General features: G+C 53.0%; 1 protein-coding gene across 1 annotated transcript in view; it reads right to left on the bottom strand.

Annotated features, from left to right (window-relative positions):
• Nucleotides 1–2,882: 2,882 nt before the first annotated feature.
• The window catches only part of FADS2 (fatty acid desaturase 2), a 38,744-nt gene continuing 19,507 nt past the window's right edge, over nucleotides 2,883–22,119 (bottom strand). The window contains exons 5-12 of the mRNA XM_031942019.1: nucleotides 18,050–18,175; nucleotides 11,303–11,363; nucleotides 8,921–8,997; nucleotides 7,661–7,758; nucleotides 7,185–7,281; nucleotides 6,830–6,909; nucleotides 6,237–6,362; nucleotides 2,883–5,747 (exon numbers count right to left, since the gene is read on the bottom strand). Coding sequence (XP_031797879.1) covers nucleotides 5,696–5,747; nucleotides 6,237–6,362; nucleotides 6,830–6,909; nucleotides 7,185–7,281; nucleotides 7,661–7,758; nucleotides 8,921–8,997; nucleotides 11,303–11,363; nucleotides 18,050–18,175 — 717 coding nt within the window. The 3' untranslated portion in view covers nucleotides 2,883–5,695. The remainder of the gene's footprint in view (nucleotides 5,748–6,236; nucleotides 6,363–6,829; nucleotides 6,910–7,184; nucleotides 7,282–7,660; nucleotides 7,759–8,920; nucleotides 8,998–11,302; nucleotides 11,364–18,049; nucleotides 18,176–22,119) is intronic.

Consider the following 22,119-nt stretch of genomic DNA (forward strand, 5'->3'; position numbering starts at 1 on the left):
TGGACTTGCAACGTGCCCCCGGCTGGGGGAGGGGGAGGAGGGGGGGGGGAGGAGGGGGAAGGGGAGGGGGGAGGGAGGGGGAGGGGAGGGGGAGGGGAGGGAGGGGGGGGGCCTGGGCGCGGGAGGGCCCCGCTGCCCCACCGGCGGGGCCCAAGAGGAAGGGGGGGGGGGCCCGGGCCCCCCGGGGGTGGGCGGGCCCGGCCCTGAGCCCGCCCTTCCTTCCCCAGGGCCCCAAAGAAGCTGGCCCTTTTGAGCACCTCCTGGTGAACTGGCCACAGGGGGGCCCCGGGGCCCCCCCGGGGGCCCCTCATGGGCCCGCCCCCCCTGGGGGGGGGGGAAGGGGGGGGGAGGAGGGGGAGGGGGGGGGAAAAGGGGGAGGGCCCGGCCCCGGGGGCCCCCCGGGGCCCGACCGGGGGGCCCGGGAGACCGAGCCCCCCTTTGGGGGCTTTGGGGCCCCCCGGGCCCCCCCCCCCGGGGCCTGGTTGGGCCCCATGGAAATTGGGAAAAAACCCGGAAATTGGGGGGCTCCGGGGGTTTGTGTGGGCCCCCGGGCCCGTTTTTCCAAGGGGGCCTCTGCCCTCGGGGGGGGGCGGCCCAAACCGAGCCGGGGCCCCGGGGCCCGCCCCCGCCCGGCCAAAAGCCCCCGAACCCCTTTTAGGGTTAAAGTAACAGGTTCAGGCCCCAAACCCCCGGAAGTAAGCCCGGGGGGGCCCCCGGCCCCCCCCCCTCCCCCCCCATCTTGGGGGGGGGGGGGCCCCCCCGCCGGGGCCCCCCAAAGGGGGGGGGGGAGGGGGGGGCCCTTGGGGGCACGTGGGCCCCCTCCTGGGATCCGGGAGGCCCGGGCCGGTCACCAGCTGCCCCCCCCGCCCCGCCCCCTCCTGTCAGAACCTCCCCTGGGGCTCTCCTCGCTCCCCCAATGGCGGGATCTCGGGCGGGGAGCGGAGGCCAGCTCTGGGGCCTGACGCGGGCCGGGGCGGCCGCCGGCCGCTAGAGGGAGACAGACACCAGCAGGGGCCTCCCCGCCCTGGGCCCCCCTCCAGCACCGGCTTCCTTCCAGGCTTTCTGTCCGGCTCTCCTTGGCCAGGCCAAGGGGAGCTTCTGAAACTTGCACAAGAGGAGGCGGGCCCTGGGGAGAGGTGATTGGTCAAGGAGGATCCGCCATAAGCAAGCTTGTATTAGTCACCCACTGAATACCACGTCCCATACATCCCATCCTGAGCCACAGCGATGCAAAGCCCCCCCCAAGGGTGAGGATTCTTTCTCTCGGCCACGTTCTGCCCCCCCACCCCCGGATGTGAGGTGAATCTGTGCAGAACACAGGGGAGAAGGGGAAGGGACTGATGGGAAGGCTCCTTCAGCAAGAGCCTAGGAGCATCCCGGGAGGAAGGCCGGGGCCGAGCTCCTCCTCCATCGCCCGCGAGGGCAGGGACCCTGACCCCGGAGCTCATCCTCTGGCCCCCGGCCTCCCAGTCTCCGCCGCTTTCTGGCTTTCCAGAGCATTCCCAGGAGTCCCGGCTGCCAGGACTTGCCATCCCGCAGCAGCTCTCCTGGTCCTGCCGAGGCTCCCCGAGTTCCCGAGGACGTGCTGCCCCCTGGTGGTCACTGGCACATCCCTCCTGGCGCGGAAGTGGTGCAGACCTTGCCCCTGCCAGGCTGTGAGTGCCCCCAGGAGGGCCGGGTTCTAGGCCAGGCGCTGCCGCTCAGCCTGCTGCCGCACCACATGGGCCACGTCGTTCCTTCATCTGGGAAACAAGGGCTGGACTAGACAGAAAAACCCAGATTTCTGTGTCCACTCAGATGTTCCCTGTCCTAGGTTCTCCCTGGGCTCTTCCCTGTTCCCTGTTCCAAGCTTGGTCTCTGCTCTGACCTTCTCTGACATTCTGATACTCCTTGTTCCAAGCCCCTCCCAACTGACATTCCCTGTTTGAACCCCTTCCCATTCTAAGAGTGATCCCAGCTCTTGACCCGGATTCTGGGCTCCAGGTTCTTCTGGGTTCCGGCCTTTTAGCCTGACATGACACTGGACACAAAGATGAGGGACTTTGTCCCAGCTCGCGGCCCCAACATGAGCATCTCCTGGAGTCCCAGCAGGGGAAGGGACCTTAAGAGCCGTGGGCCTGGCCGGCCTGAGCAGATGCAGAGATGGAGGCCACAGAGGTCGTCCATCTGGCCCAAAAGGGCGATGCCACTTCCAGGGCCTCGGTCCTGCCCAGGCCGTTGGTGGCTGGAGAGCGGCGATTGTCTGGAGGCCGGCCTTGAACCTCACAGCCCGGCACCGAGCGTGGGCCCCAGACCCCCACAGAGATCTCTGGGGCCTTGAAGCTTGTACCCGTGGGGGATTAGCACAGTCCAGAGCCCAGGTTCTGGAGGTCTCCCCCTCAGAGGGTCCCCACGGGCTCAACCCAAGGCGGAGTCCCGCCCAGGCAGTCAACTGCTGAGAGAGACTGCAGGCCACACAGGAGACCAAGAAGGAGCCCCGTGTACAGGGGCTTGGCGGGAGCAGTGACCAGAGCCGGCAGTGGGGAAACCACTGGGACGTGGAAGGAGGCAGGGCCTGGGACCCTCACCTCATTTTACAGTGAAACAAAAACTGGCCAGAAAGTGACTTGTCCACAGCCACACGGGCTGAACCGAAAGCCCGGCCCTCTCCCTGCTTTCCAACCTAAGTAATGCCCCAGGGACAAGACAGAACATTTTTGAGGCTGGGCCCGGAGCCCTTCCCCAGCTCATCACAAGTGACCTCCCATGCAGGGAAGCCCAGCCCTACCCCACCCATGTCCCACCACAGGCCGGGCATCACGTCCCCCGGCCTCACACAGCCCTGGAGCTCCCCTGGCCCAGACTCCAAGGGTGGGGCCCGTTCCCAGAGGTTACAAACCAGCTTAGCACAAAAGGTCAATTTTTATTGAGTACCAAGAACACAGGCAACAAAATGGGCCTTTCATTCATTCCCAAAACAGTGGGGGAGGGGAGCAAAGTCAAATCAAGTCCTTGTTCCCTAAGAATTCTGCCTTCATTGGGGGGGGGTGGGGGGGGATGCAGCTTGAGGATGGGGGAAGGAGGGTTGGGAAAGGTTCCCTTAAGGATCCAGGCTACAAGTCGGCTAAAAAAAAAATATCGCTTTCCTTCTTCCCATGGGATGGTGGGAGGTTGGAGTCACGGCTTCCGGGGCAGTCCCTCCAGGAGCTCGCCTTCTCATCCCTCACCTTCCCAGAGTCCTACTCCTCAGCACCAATGCCTTCTCTCACTTTCTCCGGCCCAATCACTTCCCTACATCCCTTCTTTCATCCTGAAAACCTCCAAGTCCTCGAGGTCCCTCCTTGTGCAAGGGCCCCTGCTGACCATCTCTATCCAACCAGCCTGCACCCTGCACCCTCCAGCAGTTCCAGGGATACGGGGAGGGGGCTTGGAAGGGGAAACGGGAGGAAGAAGAAGAGGGAAGCACCAGAGGAGGAGACCCAAGCCTGTCCCTTGAAGACAGAAACGCTCTAATCTAGTGAAGACTATTAAAGGGATGCTACCAACAGCGAATACTCCTAACCACCATCCCACACCTTGGCAATGGCGGGTCACGAGGTCACGACCAGTCTAAATCTAGCTCTTGTGCTGAACTTGAACAGTCGTCAGTCCAGATAACTAAGGAGTTAAGGGCCCTAAGTTGGTGAGTCTTACACATTTTGTTCTAAGGGGAGCAAGGAAATCAAGCATTTCCAAAGCAGAGAGGGGGGAGGGGGGGGGAGGGGACCGAGAATCCCTCCGGTCTCATCTCCCTTATCTCCGGAAACTTCACCTGGAACTCCCTCCAGCCCAAGGGCCCCTGGGCAGGCAACAACTCCTGGAGGGGTCCAAGGCTGGAAGGCCTCCATTCTCAGCCCCAAAACGTCATCTTCCCTCTGAGATCCATCCAAGAGTGACTCAAGATGGCAGGTGCTCGGAGCTGCCCCTCTTAACCCTAAGCAAAACAGGACCAAGAGGGGCGGGAGCTCCTCAGCTGGACCAGGAGGGATGGAAACTCCAGGGCCAGAGGGAGGAGACAAGATCATTCTGGTGCTCAAAGGGAGGAGATCCTGCATCCGGAGGCCAGAACTCCAACCCCTTCACTTTATAGAGGCCAGAAGGGGGGAAGAAGTCCAACAAAGGGTGACTGACGGGTGGCCGAAGGGGTGACCCAAGCACTGCCTCCCATTACGGGAGCAGAGGGTGTGTCTGTGCTCTGAACTCCTCCCCCCTCCAAGGTAGCCTCTCACAGCATCTGGATCAAGAGGAGGACTTGAATTTTCTTAAGGCCATCATGATGTGTGCCCGAGAGGCTACGGGTTGTTCCTCCAGAGAGAAGGCAGCTCGGTCTAGTGGAAGTAGCAATGGGTTCAGGTTCAGGGCCAGACCACTCGAGTGGGAAGCCCCGCCGTACTCCTCGATACCTGTGGGATCTCGGGCAAGCCTCTGTGAGTCTCAGTTTCCACTTCTGCAAAAGGAGGAGAGCTTGGGCTCTCGGTAAACCCACAGGGGGCCCTCCCCTGTCTAGCTAAATCTGCAGCTGGGCCCGCGGGGACTGACGCCGTGCTGGGGAGGGGCACATTAGAGGGTGCGGGGCTGGCCGACTTCTGAACGGGGACCCGGGAAAGGAAGGCGGGAAAACCTTCCGAGTCCCAAGAAGGCAGTGGTGTGGCCCGAACAGCTGCCTCGGTTGCCCATTTGGTTCTGGGCATTCTCTGGGTGCTGGACAGCTCCTGGTCTGGTGGAAGGCCCTGGGGGAGCAGGCAGCCAGCGACGCTGGGGAGGAAGGGGGCCCTGGGTGCTTCGGATCCGAAACCGGGCAGAGCTGGCCGTGTATCCAAGGGCTTTCAGACTTGTAGAGAACCTGGGGAGCCCTACTGCGCTCCTCATCTGACAGAAGACCGCGAAGGCCAAGAGCCCTTCTCAGAGTCCCTTGGATGTACGGCAAGAGCCGAGATTGATCCCGGGTCTCCGGAGCGCACCCGGCCATTCCTCCGAGCGATCCCCAGGGGCTTGGGGCCACGTTTCAGGACAAATCGACGGGCAGGGGGCTGGGGGTCGGTGATTCCCAGAGGGGGATGCGGAACAGGAAGGGCCGAGGCCCTGGGGCCAGACCGGCACCGACTGAGTCCCCAGCAGGGGCAGAGGGGAGGGGGCTGCACAGGGGAAGGGGGGCCGCGGCAGGAGGGAACACAGTACCCCTTTCTTTCTCTCGGGGAAGTCGAGGCAGGGCAACTGCTCACGTGGGGCCAGAAGTGGAAGCCAGCTTGGAATGAGACCCAGCATCTCCGTTTGGAGCCCAGAGACTCCCATAAGCAAAAGAGTCCGCCCCGTTTCCCACCCAAGAAAAGAAGCCTGATTGGCCACTGGCAGATGCCAGGAAAGGAGAGGGGCTGTGCCCTGGAGAGAGACAGAGACAAAGACAAAGACAGACAGAGAAAGACAGAGACAGAGAAAGAGACAGAGACAAAGAGAGACAGAGAAAGAGACAAAGACAGAGACAGAGACAGAGACAGAGACAAAGACAAAGACAAAGAGAGACAGAGAAAGAGACAGAGACAGAGACACAGAGAGGGGAGTCTGAAGGGTTCCCTGAAATGGCCCTGGGCCCTCCTGGAGGAGCTCAAGTTGCTTGAACCAAAGGTGCTGCTCAATCCCTGCCTCCCTTCCCACAGTCCCTGAGGTGGGGGCGGGGGCTTCATTTGTGGAGGTAAGCATCCAGCCAGAGGTCTCCCGACTTCTTCAAGGACCTGTGGAGAGCAAGAGGAGGCTCTCAGCAATCTCAGAAGCATCTAGTTCAAAGTTCTCATGGGGAAGATGGGGAAACTGAGGCCCAGAGAGAGGAACAGGCATTTGTTCCAAGTTACACAAGGCTATAGGTTGCAGGATGAGGATTAGAACTCGGCTCCTGCGGGCGTCAGCCAATCAGGTGGGGGGGTGTGGAGCCGGGTCCTTCTGGTCCTGAGCCGCCACATGCTTCCTGTGCATGAAGGGATTCCAAAGTCCCTTCACCTTGCCTCAGTTTTCCCATCTGTAAGATGGGGGGGGGTCCTTGATTCTCTAATGAAGAGCCAGGATTCGAATCCAGGCCTTCCATAAGAAGACAGAACATGCTCCTTTCCCCTTTGGAGCCCGAGTTCTGGCCCGGGCCGAGGACCCCCCCCCCCCCCCCGGGTGGCTGCGTGCCACTCGCCCCCCCGAGCACCACAGGGCCTGCCACGGCCGAGCCCCCGGCTTACCCCACAATGTCCAAGAGGGCTCTCATGAGGGGCTTCTCTTGGTACAGGATGCCGTGCTTTGCACACAGAGACTTGACCAGCGGGGCGACCTTGTAGTAATTGTGGCGCGGCATGGTGGGGAAGAGACTGGGGAAGGGAGAGAGATGTGAGCAGGGGAAACCCTGCGGGCCCCTTTCCCCTGGGGGAAGAAACTGAGGGTCAGAGAGGACCATTGAGGAAATCTGCCAGCCTATGGGAGGGCTATTGGAAGCCGGATGGGGCTCCTGGCTGGTGGGGAGCAGGTCCGCTGGGGATCGTCTCAGAGAGGGGCCGGGACGCGGGACAGGGGAGTGACCCGTCCAGCACCGCAGCCGGAGAGGGTAGGGGCTAGGGACGACACGGGAGGCCCGGGCGTGTCCCGGCACAGGCAGGGAGCCTCCGGGCACATGTGGGCACAGCAGGCGCGTGCGCGTGGGAGGCATAAGGCAAGTGGCTTTTATTCATCCCCTATGAGTCAGAGACCCAGGCTCTCAGGCCTCTGGCTGCTCCCCCCCTCCTTCCCCCCGGCCCCCCCCCTCCCCTCCCCTACCCCACTCGGCCCACACCCCACTCACTGGTGCTCGATCTGGAAGTTGAGGTGGCCACTGAACCAGTCATTGAAGAAAGACTGCTCCACGTTGCAAGTGGCCGAGAGCTGCGGGGAGAGGGGAGCTCAGGGGGAGGCAGGAGCCCGCTTCCCCGGACGTCCCCGGCGCCAGAGCCCCCCACGTCACAGCTGGAAGGGGCCCCCCAATGGCGCCCCGGGTGGGGAACTCCCCCCTCTCTGGAAGAACCTTCCCAGTGGGGTGCACCCCCCCCCCCCCCCCCCCCCCCCCCCCCCCCCCCCCCCCCCCCCCCCCCCCCCCCCCCCCCCCCCCCCCCCCCCCCCCCCCCCCCCCCCTCTGCCCCCTGCCCCCACCCCCGCCTCACCTGGCTACTGAACCAGTCCTGGTACTTCTCCCGATCGATGTCCATGGGGATGTGATTCATCTGCGTGACCCACACGAACCAGTGGCTTTCCAGGAATCTGGCCAGGGGACACAATCGACTCTGAACACGCCCAGGGTCCCCTTGGGCTTTGAAGGGGGTCAGGGAAGGGAGGGGCAGAGAGGGGAGTCCTCCGTTGCTCGCTGGGGTCGGCCAGGAGAGCGATGGAAGCCGGGGTCCCCGAGGTGACCAGCGGGCGCTCCCCTACGTGGCTCGATGCCCGACGTTGGCACGGCTAGGAGCCGGCGGCGGGCACCTGGGCGGGAGGAGCAGCTCGGGGCTCGGGACTTCAGTCCCCGTGTTCCCCTTCCCCTGGCCCGAGCTCCCCGCCATCGGCCGAGGGGCTGGGTCCGAGGCAGTTTTCACCGAGCAAAGGGAGGGGGACCCACTTCTCCCCGGGCTCAGGGGAAGGTGGCTACCTGATGAAGTTGAGGAAACAGAGGGATCCCAGGATTCCATAGAAAGGGATGTAGGTGAAGAAGAAGCGGGTGTAGTAACTGATGGCCCAGGCCAGGTCCTAGGAGAGGGGCAAACGGTTAGCGAGTCTCCCACGGGTCAATGTTGTGCGTGTGTGTGTGTGTGAGTGTGTGCGTGTGAGTGTGAGTGAGTGTGTGTGAGAGCGTAAGTGTGAGTGTGTGTGAGAGCGTAAGTGTGTGAGTGTGTGTGAGCACTTGCGTGTGTGGACACACTTTCCAGGCCCTACAGAAAGCACTAAGAAGTTATCCCATTGGAGAGGCTAAACAACCCTGTGGGGGAGCAGTGTAGCCACCATGAGCCCACTTTACAGATGAAGAAACTGAGGCTGCATTAAGTCAGTTTCTTCAGGTTGCATCTGAGGGGCGATGCGAAGCCACTGCTGACGTCAGACGCAGCGCTGGGACCTTCTAGGACCCCCTGTTAAAGTGAAGAGAAGGGGCTGGCCCAGTCATACAGAGAACAGGGCTGCAGGAGGATTCACACCCAGTTCTCCTCGGCTGGTCTTCTCCCCTGTTCTACTCGATGCTGGTCCCTGCAGAGGATTCCCCGGAATTCCCCAGGGATTTATAACAATCCCAGAATCAGAGAATTAGAGGCAAGAGCTTGAATTTAAGAGTTTGAATTTTGCCTTGGCTCTTAACAACCCGTGTGAATATGGGCAGGGCCTGTCTGCTGGAGCCAGTGCATCTTTATCAAAAATTTAAAAATTAATGGTATAGAGAACTAAATTTAGAGGTTCTCTAGGGTTACCCCTGGCTCCCCCTTTCTTTTGTTTTTGGATCTTAATGTCTCTGTTTCTCCTCTCTATTATTGCCTGTCCTGGAGGATTAAAAGGTATGCCGTGATGTGTAAAATCTTATACTGTGCACAAAAGTGTGCAAAATGTTTGGAGGTGTAAGCGGGACCATTGTCTGTTTTTATTGCTTGTTTATTGTTTTTATAGCCACTCAGGCTATCTCTTTGCTGGTATTGCCTGGGATCCGCTTCCCGAACAGGGGCTCAGACCAGACGACCGCCAGGCTTCCCCCTCCAGCCCTACGCCCCGCCGGTGGCCACCGCTCCATACGGGGGAGACCACGGGCCTCCGTCGGGCGCACACACTGCCTGCGGTGCCAGGCTCCCCGGCGGGTGGGAACGCCCCCTTCCCGAAGGTCCGACACCAAGTGAACCCCCAGCCCCGGTGCCCGCGGACATGGACTCACCACCCAATCTCTGCGCACAATCATGGTCATGATGATCTGGAACTGGAAGTACAAGGGGATGAGCAGCGGGGGCCCAACTGTGGGAGGAGAAGAAAGGGCAGACACTGAGAAGGGCGGGGGGTGGGGGCCCGACCCCTCCGTGACCTTCCCGCCCCAAGCCCCTTCTGCATGGGCACAGGGAGGGCACTGGGGCCGACTCCCTCGACCACGGCCATGACGGTATCGTGTTGAGGAAATCTGGGGAGTCATTTAGTGAAGAGGGCCAAGCACGTGCCGGAAGGCTCGGCCCCGGGCTGGCTCTGGCTCGGCCCCAAACCTCCGCGTGGCCGAGGACGTGGGGCTCCCGCTCTCCGGGGCTCAGTTTCCTTATCTGCGGCAGGAGCAGGCGGGCAGGGCATGGGACGTGGGGCCGGGGGACCCAGGCTCGGCCGCCCATGAGCTCCAGGACACTGGCAGGTCACTCTCCGTGAGACTCGGCTTCCCCGTCCATAAAATGCACCATTTCACAGGGTGACGAGCCGAGAAGCCGAGCGAGACCCCAAAACCCGGTTGGGACCCAGCTCTGTACTTCATTTGCCTCTGAGTGAAGCCCAAACACTTTCATTTTCTGTTTATTTAAAGCATCTCTACTTCATTTTAAAAATGGGAATAAAGATTTCTCTCAGAGAGAAAATAGGGGAAAGGAGGCAGAGGTGGGGCTGAACTGGAGTCGGAAAGGGCCGAGTTCCGTTCCAGCTTTAGACCATTTACTAGCTGCCTGCCTCGGTTTCCCCATCTGTAAAATGGGGATAGTGACAGCCCTTACTTCCCAATGCTCCAGTGAGGGGACAGTGAGTTGTAGTTTATAGATCCTAGATATGTCATCCTCATAACTGGACGGAATCTCCCATGATTAATGTCAATGTTATCCTATCAATCATACTAATGATTCAGTGTATATCTATTCTGTATTATTACATGCAATCTCCCTTTAATAGATTGCTATGTGGAGTGTCTACTACTGTTATTAACACAGTGTTAATGAATAGTTATTATAATTAATCTATTATTATTTGGCATCCCCAATGACTGACATTATAATCTTAATGAAATCACTATAATATAAATGACATAATATATAATATAGTACATGTCATATTCTATAAATGAAATGTGTTTTATATATAATATGATCATTCTATTATTAGATGATGCCTAATATTTTTATTAGATGAGATTGCCAGTAATTAAATAAATGCTAATTATTATAACAATGTAATATATCATTAGTGTATCGATATTATTGGATGGGAGATCCTATTATTAATTACAACCATTAGGAAAATATAGAATTAGAAGGAATTTATGATTGTTATGACTATTAGATAATATTCCCACCTATTATTATGATACAATATACTAATTAATATATCATTCTTATTGTTAGATAGGAACTGTTAATATTATGTTAATCACAGTTGGTATGATGATGAAATTTATGGTTATTACTTTTCTACTATTAGGTAATCTCCAGTTATTATTAATTATAATCCTAAAATATAACAATATGAGATGTACTATTAACATCATTCTTATTGTTAGAAGTGTTCTCCTATCATTACGTAATCATAATCGTTACGATAATATAAAATTGATGAAATCTATGATTGTTATTACTCTTACACTACTACTGTAAGATGAGTTCTCCAGTTAATATTAATTATAATTCTAGAATATAACAATACGATATGCGCTAATTAACATACTCGTACTGTTAGATGCGTTCCCCGATTAGTATATTAATCACAATTGTTACAATGATATAAAATAATTAGTGGAATCTATGATTGTTATTACTCTTACTGGAGAACTACTGTTAGATGAATTCTCCAGTTATTGGTAATTATAATTCTAGACTACAACAGTGTGATAAGTACTAATTGTTAACATGCTATTGTTAGATGGGCTCACCTATTACCATGTTAATCACAACTGTTACTATATAAAATAATTAGTAGATGGAATCTATGATTGTTATTACTCTTACACTACTACTGTAAGATGAGGTCTCTAGTTATTAATTATTAAGCCTAAAATATAACATGATATGTACTAATTACTAATATATCATTCTTATTGTTAGATGGGATTGCTTATTATTATGCTTCTCATAACTGTTGCAGGAATATAAAGTAGTGATTAGATGGGGGCTATGATTGTTCTTACTGCTACTACTCCCAGCTCTCATATTCTATGAACTCTTGGCTTTTCTCTTCGCTTGAAATGAGGTGTCCCCTGGTCACAAATGGGGGAGGAGCTTCTGCTCCTCAGCGGAGGGTGCCCAGGGTCTGGGGCCTGGGGCAGGATTAGGGTGGGCGGCCCGGGGCCCGCCACTGTACTTACTCAGAAAGAAGTACTGATGCTGGTGGTTGTAAGGCAGGTATTTCAGCTTCTTCTTGCCATACTGGAGGAGAGAAGGGAAATTGTTCAGAATTGTCTGGACTCCTGACCCTGGCCAGGCGAGAGCCAGAACCAGTGGGGGGGGTGGGAGGGGGTGGGGGGGGTGGGGTGGAGGGGGAAGAGTCTAGGGGGTTTATCGTTGTATCCAACATCAACCCGGGCAGGAGTGGTAAGTATCACATCCCAGGGGATCTCGACAGGCCAGGAGGGGCCAAACTTCCCCAAAGGACATTTGAGGAAGATAAATGTAAAGTTCTCCATTGAAATAAACAATCAATTGCAGAAGGCCAGGACCAGAACTTCTCCCTGAGCTCACGCGGGAGCACCCGATGCGGCATAAAGCCACCTTTATCAAGCCCTCGCTATGTGCCAGGCCCGACACCCCTGTATTTGCATTAGCAGAACAGCGCCGGATGAAAAGCCAGTGTGGCCTGGCTCTGAAGCCCAACTGAACTCTGGCGACGATGGCAGGAAGCCAGCTGGACTGCGCTGGCTAGCTGCCCACCTGCCGTACTACACCCCTGGCGGGGGAGGGACCCTCGGGCAGGGACATCCATGGGGCAAACCCACTCAAGTGGACGCTGTTTCCTGTCCCGCTCAGCCAAGACCCGCGTTGTGTCAAGGCCCAGGGTCGGCCCCGGCGGGACGCGTTCAGGGCCAGAACTGCTCTGGCCGGCTTCTGTACCTGGACAGCGAGGCAGAGCAAAGCGTGCAGGTGGAAAAGGCCGTGAGCCTCAGGGCTGTGGGACCGAATGGCACAAGAGGAGGAGGGTCAGCCTCGCTGCCAAGGGCCAAAGGGTAGTTGAGGACAGCGGCCTTGGCAAACCTCCCGGGGACTCGTTCAGCTCTGGGCTGAGTAAGCACTGGTGGGGCCGAGCCCAGTCTGTGGTTATAAGTCCTGGCAGCCCAAACAGCATGGCGGGCCAGCGGCCAGCCAGATCCTCTGGGGACGCTGCACTCTGGACAGGAACACTGGATGGACCGCCCAGGCCTGGGGAACAAGGACCATGGCGGGCAAGACCCATCATCGTACAGGATGGCCCCAAAGCTCGGACTTGGCCAAAATCCCTCCAATCTAAGAGTCCAGCTCCGAACTCAAATGTCTTTGAACTGCTTGTCCTCCTTATCTGGAATGTCCTCCCTTGTTTGCCTCCCCTTCCTGGTTCCCTTCAAGACTCAGCTCAGCAGCAGCAGCTATGGGCGCAGTGAGTAGAGCACCCGCCCTGAAGTCAGAAGGCCCTGGTCTCAGACACTTAACACTTCCTGGCCATGCAACCCTGGGCAAGTCAGTTACCCCCAATTGCCTCATTAAAAAAAGACTCAGAAAAAAGATCTCTTCTAGGCCAGAGCCGTTTGCGTGGCCGTTTCACCACCAGTGGGAGCTCCTTTAGGGCAGGGATTGTCTTTTGCCTTTCATTTATATTCCAATGGTTAGCACAGTGCTTGGCATACAGTAAATGCTTAATAAATGTGCCCTGATTAGCTTGAATGGGATTGAATACAGCTGAACAAACAATGACAAATATGAAGACTTCAGAGAAGCAAGAGGAAACTTCTCTGAACTGATGCAAAGTGAGGGGAAAAGACAACACTAATGCTTTATAAGGTTTTAAAGCCCAACCTGGCAGTTCCATGACTGAGCTGGAACATTAAAGCTTCTGGCCCAAGACTAAGGACAATTCCCACCCTAAGCCACTCCTGGGGCAGAACAAGCCTGATCTCTCCCCATAGTCCAGTGTTAGCTGGGTGACACTGGTAAGTCCCTTCCCATGATGCCCTGCATGGACTCTCCATCCTATCTGTGGATCCACCTTCCCCAACTCTGTCCCTCCCTGCCTAGGGCATTTGAGATGCTTAATAAATAACGACCACTCGCCTGCTGGATGGAAGCCCAGCTCTGCCTTTTCCTATCCTGGGCCCCTTAATTTTTCTGAATCTCACTCAGTCTTCCCATCAGTCCTGCTCACTGAGGACAGGGGTTATCTCCATACCCCAAGCCTGACACAATAAGAGCAACTGTAACTGATGTGGACAAACCACTTTCCAAATGTTATTTATTTATCTCTTTTGATTCCCACTGAGCCTACCAGTCCACATCTCAGCCACCATTAGCATTATACCCATTTTAGAGATGTACTTAACTGAGGTGCAGAAAAATGACTTGCCTAAAGTAACAGCTAATTGGAGTCTGAGGCAGGTGGTTGCTACATGGATCTGAGCCCATTTCTCGGTTCCTTCTCTGTAAAATGAGGCAAGGAAGAGCCCTCTCAGCGCGAATTTTTGTCATCCTATGCCTTTTGATACAACTTGATAGGAAGGATTATAGGGAAAAGGGTCCCCAGATGCATGGAGAGCGGAACTCGAGGGATGCCCTGAAGGGTGCATTACCTTTAAGAAAGAAAGGTAAGTTGAGGCAGGCTCTCCCTTGGCTGTCTGAGCAGAGTACCCAGGGGCTAGGGCCTGAGAACGCCTATCTGGAAAGGCCCGGACACTTCCCCCAACTGTTTTTCTCCATTTGTATAATGACACATCTATTCAATCAGCTTAATCTTCTCCGGAGAGATAAGAGATCTTTCTCTTCCCAGGGGAAATGAAGAATTGGGGGGAAAGTCTTCCCATCTCAGCCGCCTGGAACTGGACACTTGGGGGGGGGGGGGCGACATCACTTAGAACCACTAGGTTCTTAACTGACTGGCGGCATGCTTCAGGTCCCGGTGAGGAGGATGGCATCTGGCGCAAGAAGGGGGCAGGATGCACCTCTAGAGATGAGGTTACTAAGCAGAGAGGGCAAGCCAGCACCATGGAGAGGGCCTCGGGCTGGAAGTGGGCTAAGTCACTGACTCTCAGTCTGTGTCTCATCTCTAAAATGGACAGTAGAGGGTGGTCTAGACCATTGAGTCTCAAAGTGTAGACCAGAGAATGCCGGGGTCTCGAAACCCTTTCCAAGGGTCTACAAATTCAGATTTAGCTTTGATTTCTAATGTGGTCAATATCTAGAAATATAACCCACACAAACACAAGGGCAGATCCACCATCATTTCTGATAGCAGAAAGAACCCCAGGGGCCTTCTCAAGGCTCCAGGCTCTGCATCCCTGATCTGGTGACCTTCCTCATCGAGCTTCTAAGTCCTGACCGTCCTCCACCTCCACGCTTTCCTCCCAGCTGCCCCTTCCCCCCTGGGCTGCCTCCACTCCAGTTCGGGCCATGGGAACCAGCCATGCAGATGTCTCCAACGGCCTTGGAGCAAATCCCTATTCCCACTCCTCCCCTCCTCCCATCTGCCTTTCAACATCCCAAGCTTTAGCATTCTTTAGGCATGGGCCTAATCACAATACGTCAGAAAATCTCAGAAGTCAACCCTCTCCTTTTTCAGAGAGGAAATCTGGGACCCAGAGAGGGAAAGGGATTTGGCCAAGCTCACACAGTTAAGAAGGGCTAGGATTGGATTTAAGTCTCGGGCCGCCAGCTCCCGATCTAGGGTTACTGCCACCGCCCCCTCATAAAGCATCATCGTCCCCTCATAAAGCATCATCGTCCCCTCGTAAAGCCTCGTTGCCCCCGTGGACCAAGGCTGGCTATTCACGGCTTCCATGTTAGCACACTGGTCCTAAATTCCAACAGTCAGTGGGATTTCAGAGTATTTAACAGGTTTTCTCCTCCCAGGGAGAGTAGGAACAGCGTTCAGATCTGGAGCTTGAAAGGCCATTTAGTCCAATACTAGTTTTAAAGAAAAGGAAATCAAGACCAGTCATCCAAAGTCACACAGGGAACCTCCAATTCTCCTTCTTGGCCCGTACTCCAGGACCTCTCACTGACTACGCTGTCAAAACAATAGGATCCTATTGAATAGACTAACCTTAAGCTATCACCTGGACAAATCCTTTACCTGTGGAGCTTCAGTTTCCCCTTCTGTGAAAAAGAGGGGTCAGATGCCATGATGTCAGAGGCCCCTTCCAGGAGGAGGAGATCCAGCATCCTTTGCCACCCAGTTTTGTTAGTCCAAACTCCAGTGTTGTCCAATTTCTCCAGTCCTAAACCTTGGGGTGAATCCTGCCTCACAGACTTACAAGCTGGGCGACCCTGGGAAGAACTTAATCCCACCTGGGGCTCTGTAAACTGACTGGGAAACTCAGTGGCTTCTAATGTTTCTCCTAGATCTCCATCGATGACTCGAGGGTCTCTCTTAAACCCTAATCTTTACTTTGCTCCTCCCTTGGGGGACCATAATCCCTCTGCCGAGACAGACCCCCCCCAAAAAAAAAAAAAAAAAAAAAGGGTCATGTCCTCAAATCCCCAGCTCTGGCCCCTGGGAACTGAACCCACAGCAGGTGTTTTAACAAAGGTTTACCGGATTGATGAGTAAATGAACACCACACTACAGTGGGCCCGACCCCTGAGGCCGGACTTCATGCTCAGAGACCCCTCCCAGCCCAGAAATGAAACAGGATGCCTTTTGTTTCTGGAAAGAGGATTTCCATGAAATAGTCCGAGCCCACAAAGCCAGGAGTAATCCTGTTGCTAATGGCAACCTGATTTTAATTCAAACCCCTGGCATTCAAGATAAGCCTGTTCCAGACAAGGTGTCCTAGGGCCTGCCTGACTCCATCTTGCTCGGACCCAGATTGGATTCCATCTCAACCCAGAGCTAGGGGGTCACCGAGTCCGGCCCCCTCAACTTACCGAGACCGGAGAAGTCAAGTGACTTGTCTACTCATTAGAGAAAATATGAGGCGATTCAATCCCAGGACTGCTAACTTAAAACTTAAAGTTCTTTGTGGGGGAAAGAGCAGAGGGAGAAAAAGAGGAGACAGAGAGACAGATGAAGAAAGAGATGAGAAATAAAGAGACAAAAAGAAAGAGACTGAGAGAGATAAAGAGACTCTGAGAACCAGAGGGAAGACAGATGTAAAGAGAGACAGATGGAGAAAAGGAGAGCAGGATGGAGGGGGGAGGGGAAAGAAGGGAAGGAGAGAGAAAGAGAAAGAGGAACAGAAAGGAGACAGAGACAAAAAGACAGAGATAAAGAGAAAGAGGAGAGATGGAGAGACTCAGAGAGACAAAGATCAGAGACAGAGACAGAGACACAGAGAGATCGTTGTATTTGCAATTCTTTCTTGGTTTTGCTTTGTTCCTCACATTCAAAAAATACAAAAAAACAAGACCTCAGGAGCCATGTAGGACAATCTTCCATCTTATGCAGGGGAAAACAGGCCCGGGGAAATTAGTGACATTCACCCAAGCCATCAGATCTTGGAAAGCCCCTCAGAGGGTTGTTACAACAACCTTCTCATTCCTATATATTAGGAAACCGAGGTCTGGAGCACAAAGTGCCTTCCCACGGTCACGAGCATCCTAGGCATGCTGGGGCCCACAGATTGTTTAGATTGGAGGCCCATTTGTTAAAGGCGAGACACCCCAGGCCTCAGCGAGAATTCCAGGCCCTTACACAGGGCAGGCCTCCTATCTACACATCTACACGGATAAGCCCCAATTAAGCCTGCAGAAGGTTTCCCCAGGGGAGGGCAAGACCAGACTTTGAGATTGGACGAGAGGTTCTGGTCTAGCAGGTCTGGCCAGAAGGCAGCCGCCATTTGGAAAGATGTGGGCTTTTGTGACAGAGGGAATCGTAACTGTTCCTCCTGGCCCCCGAGGCAGAGCCAGGAGCTCCCTCCTGTTCGGAACCCACTGCGCTTTTTCCACTGGGCTTCTATGGCAAAAGGGAATCCAACTGTCCTTCCCAGCCCCCGAGGTAGAGCCAGGAACTCCCTCCTGCTCAGAACCCACTGTTCCTTTTCCAATGGGCTTTTGTGGCAAAGGGAGTCATACCTTTTCCAGGCTTCTTATACCTCAACCCCTTTCTCCCTCTTCCCTACTCATCTGTGCCTCCTTCAAGACTCCATCTCCCAATGCCAGGCAGTGCCCCTGCTTGAGCACTCCTCCTTCTGAGCCTCCTGGCTTCCTTCAGATCCCAGCTAAAATCCCACTTTCTAGCAGAAGCCCTTCTCGCCAGCCTCAGAGCCAGAGCCTTCCTGCCCAGATCGGTTCCCATTTATCCTTCCACATATGCATGGCTATTGGTTGTCTCTCTCCCATCAGATGGCGAGTCCATCAGGAACAAGGGCCAAGTTCAGGCCTAGATACTGGGAAACATCTCCCGATCATAAGAGCCGTCCCAGAGTAAAGGGACTGCCTGACAATGGGGTAGATCTCTCCCTCCACGGAGGCCTTCAAGCACAGGAGGATGACCGCTTCTCCCCATGCTGGAGAAGATCTGTGTTCAGGTACGGGTGATTCAGGGTGAGCTCTGTGGTCCCTTCCAGGGCTAAGATTCCAAATGAGATCTAGGCTTCCCTAGGAACTGATAAACGCTTCTGCAGATAGCAGACAGAACCTTAAACCTGAGAGCTGGGAAGACCTGGGGTCAAAAGTACCTCAGACAACTGTATCATGGATTTAAAGTAGGGAAGCACCCAAGCGATTATCTAGCCCAACTCCACTCATTTACGGATGAGGAAACTGAGTGAGCTTTGAATCCAAGCCTTTCAGATTCCCAAGTCCAGAGACAGCAAAGGGAGGGAGCATGGCCCTAGCTGAAGTCATGCTGGGCCTTTCCCAGAGCCCCATTTTTGTGCCACTTTCTTATCGCACCCGACCGCTCAGAGGAGCTCCCTCCCTCCTCCTCTTCTTACCTCCACCGGCTGCCACTCGCCCAGGACAAAGACGTGGAGCATGTTCACGTCGGGGTCCTTCTGAAAGGTGTTGGGCTTGGCGTGGTGCTGAAAGTGCCGATGATTCCACCAGTTGGCCGAAGCTCCCTGGAAAGGGAAAGGGCAGGGATGAGGCCGATGGCTCAGGGTTGGGACCTGATGCTGGCCGGAGCCTGGAGCTCAGGGAAAACAGCCCACCCACCCCAAGCATTGGCACCAGAAAAAAAAATCAAAACACAATGGCAATACTTCCTAGCTGTGTGGTCCTGGGCAAGTCACTTGATCCCAATTGCCTCCACAAAAAAAAATTAAAAAAAATTTAAAAGACACGATGGCAAAGACAGCCGGGAACTATGGGTAGGGATGACCTGATGCATAAAGAAAAAGAGAATCCAGATTCTCTTTTATGTAATATGTTCGTAAAAAAAATCCCTTAAAAGATAAGGAAGTCAAAGAGCCACAAGAAACCTGTATTGAATAATGAAATATCTCTCTCCAGTCTTGAGAGAGGTGGCAGAATGCTGGATACACTGTCAGATTCGGTTACTGTATCACCTTTTTTTTGTTTCAATGTTTTTCTTTGAAGGGTTTAATCTGGGAAGGTTTAATCTGGGGAGGAGAAAGATGGGCAACAGGGAAGAGATATTTCTAGAAATCACTAATATAAAGAAAAAGATATTGATTTTTTTTAAAAAGTACTTTTTTCTCCTCTTTTAAGTGGAAAGGGAAGTCTCTCAATTAAAAGAAAAAAGGTGAACTCTGTGACCGGTTTCTTCTGTAAAAGGCGATTGGATGAGGCAGTCCCTTCTCCAGCTGGAATATTTTATAGACCAAATAATTGGCAAGGCCTTTTCCAGTTCTAAATCCATGAAAAGTCCTAGAGCAGTGAGAAGAGATCTAAAGATTGTCCGCTCAGATCCTTTTAGCAGGAAACAGAGGCCCAGAGACATTAAAGTGGATAATTAAAGTGGTATCTGGGGCAGAATCCTAACCCGAACCTTCCAGTACCAGCCTGGCCATAAACCATCAATTCTGTCCCAGTTCCCCAGCCCAGATTTTCTTGTCAGAACCGAAATAAGCTGGAATGGCTGGATCAAAAGTGATGGATGACTGTGGCCGGTACGATTAGACGCTTGCACCTGCTCTCCATTTATCTATCTCACGTGGGATCCGAACGTTCCCGAGGGAGGCTGCCGTTGTCGGAACAAGTCCAGGGCCCCGGCTTTGGTGGGAGGCACTCCTTCTTGCCCAATTAATCTGAAGATCATTGACAAGCCCACAGCTGGCTTGTTCGCTTCCTGAGGTAGATATCCGGACAGATGGCAGATTTGCCAAAATCTCAGCTTGTGCCGAGGCCCTTTCCCAAGCACAGAATGCTTGCTCGAGCAAAGAAGGGTTTTCATTGGTTGGCCCCCACTGGGCCAGGATATTAACCTGGCATAAGTTCCCTACTTGATTGAGATATTTGTGCTGACAGGTTCTGGGGAGAGAGCACGAGGGCTGCCCGGCACATCAGTCAGCAATGGAGTCCAGGGAGACGCCACAAGCCCATGTTATGTCTCTGCTCTGCTCAAGAGGCTCCCTTAGCTCCCTTCTGCCTGGAGCGCTCGCCCCCGCCTCAGCTCTAGCTCCCAGCTTCCTTAAGTCCCACCTTCTACAGGAAGTCTTCCCCAATTCCTCCTAATTCCAGTGCCTCCCTCCTTTTCACTCCAATTGATTGTGTATATAGCTTATTTATACATAAATAAATTTGTACATAAAGTCTGCACATTGTTCTTCCAGTTACTGCGGGAGCTCCTTGTGGGCAGGGCCTGATTTTTGCCCCTTTTGGTATTCCAGCAGCATACAGCAGGCGCTTCATAAATGCTGGCTGGATGTTGAATGAGGAAATGTTTAAAATGTGGGCAGGAAATCCTTTTCCTTACTACCTGAAGGCAGCTTAAAACATCCAGCATCACTAAGGGCTGGCTTACTGGGTGCCCCTGGGCCAGAGATGGTTCTCTGCTCTCCTGGAAGTGGCTGCTCCCTTTGAGGATGCAAACTGCTCCTGAACAGACCTCCCAAATAGAATGCTTTATATCCATGACCTCATTTGATCCTCACAAGAGAGAGGGGGACAGATGAGGAAACTGAAAGCTACCTCCCTCTTCCCTGCCACCTCTGACCACCCAAGAAAATCCTGAGCAGCAAGAAAATGCCTGGAGGAAATTTTTTAAAAATCAGTCTGGATCAAACCCAAATCAGTCCCTGGGCGGGATGTCACAAGACCTGGATTCTGAATCCTCTGCCATTTACTAAGTGGCTGATCCTGGATATAGCATTTTCTGGGTCTTGTTTTCCTTCTCTATAAAATGAGGACGTTGTGCTTTGTGGTCCCCAAGATCTTTCCTATTGTCTAAAAGGCTGGTAAGCTTAGACTAACCCTGAGCCAGTTCCGTAAGGCTGGGAAGTGGAATTCCCTCCCCCTTTACCTCCAGCCCTCAAAAACATCTTATATGTCAGGCCAAAAGCTAATGTAATGACTGGATAGCGCCAAGATGGCAGAGCACAGGCAGCAATCCAGATGCATTCTTACATTATCCTCCAAAAACCTTAAAATAACACTGAGCTCACATTTTGGAGTCGTAGAGCCAACAAGAGTTGAGGGCGAGACATTTTCTCAGCCCAAGATACAAACCATGAAGAAGACAATCATATGAAAACAGCTATAAACCAAATCTCAAAGAAAAATACTCATTGGACCCAAACCCAACAAGAATTTCTGGAAGATTTAAAGAAAGAGGTCAGAGTGAAATTCACTGAAGAAAAGAACTCCTTAAAAAAGTAGAATTGGCAAATGAAGGTGGCCTAGCTGTACCTGATCTAAAACTATATTATAAAGCAACCGTCACCAAAACCATTTGGTATTGGCTAAGAAATAGATTAGTTGATCAGTGGAACAGGTTAGGTTCACAAGACAGAATAGTCAACTATAGCAATCTAGTGTTTGACAAACCCAAAGATCCTCACTTTTGGGATAAGAATTCATTATTTGACAAAAACTGCTGGGATAACTGGAAACTAGTATGGCAGAAATTAGGCATGGACACACACTTAACACTGTATACCAAGATAAGATCAAAATGGGTCAATGATTTAAGCATAAAGAACGAGATTACAAATAAATTCGAGGAACATAGGATAGTTTATCTCTCAGACCTGTGAAGGAGGAAGAAATTTGTGACCAAAGATGAACTAGAGACCATTATTGATCACAAAACAGAAAATTTTGATTACATCAAATTGAAAAGCTTTTGTACAAACAAAACTAATGCAAACAAGATTAGAAGGGAAACAACAAACTGGGAAAACATCTTCACAGTTAAAAGTTTTGATAAAGGCCTCATTTCCAAAATATATAGAGAACTGACTCTAATTTATTAGAAACCAAGCTATTCTCTAACTGATAAATGGTGAAAGGATATGAACAGACAATTTTCAGATGAATGAAATTGAAACTATTACCACTCATATGAAAGTGTTCCAAATCACTATTAATCAGAGAAATGCAAATTAAGACAACTCTGAGTTACCACTACACACCTGTCAGATTGGCTAAGATGAGAGGAAAAAATAATGATTGTTGGAGGGGATGCAGGAAAACTGGGACACTGATGCATTGGTGATGGAGTTGTGAACGAATCCAACCATTCTGGAGAGCAATCTGGAACTATGCCCCAAAAGTTATCAAACTGTGCATACCCTTTGATCCAGCAGTGTTACTACTGGGTTTATACCCCAAGGAGAGACTAAAGAAGGGAAAGAGACCTGCATGTGCCAAAATGTTTGTGGCCAGAAATTGGAAAATGAATGGATGCCCATCAATTGGAGAATGGTTGGGTAAATTGTGGTATGTGAATGTTATAGAATATTATTGTTCTGTAAGAAATGACCAGCAGGATGAGTACAGAGAGGCTTGGAGAGACTTACATGAACTGATGCTAAATGAAACGAGCAGAACCAGGAGATCATTATATACGTCAACAAGGATACTGCATGAAGATGTAATCTGA

The sequence above is a fragment of the Sarcophilus harrisii genome, chromosome 6 (assembly GCF_902635505.1).
Source record: "Sarcophilus harrisii chromosome 6, mSarHar1.11, whole genome shotgun sequence".
Lineage (NCBI taxonomy): Eukaryota > Metazoa > Chordata > Mammalia > Dasyuromorphia > Dasyuridae > Sarcophilus > Sarcophilus harrisii.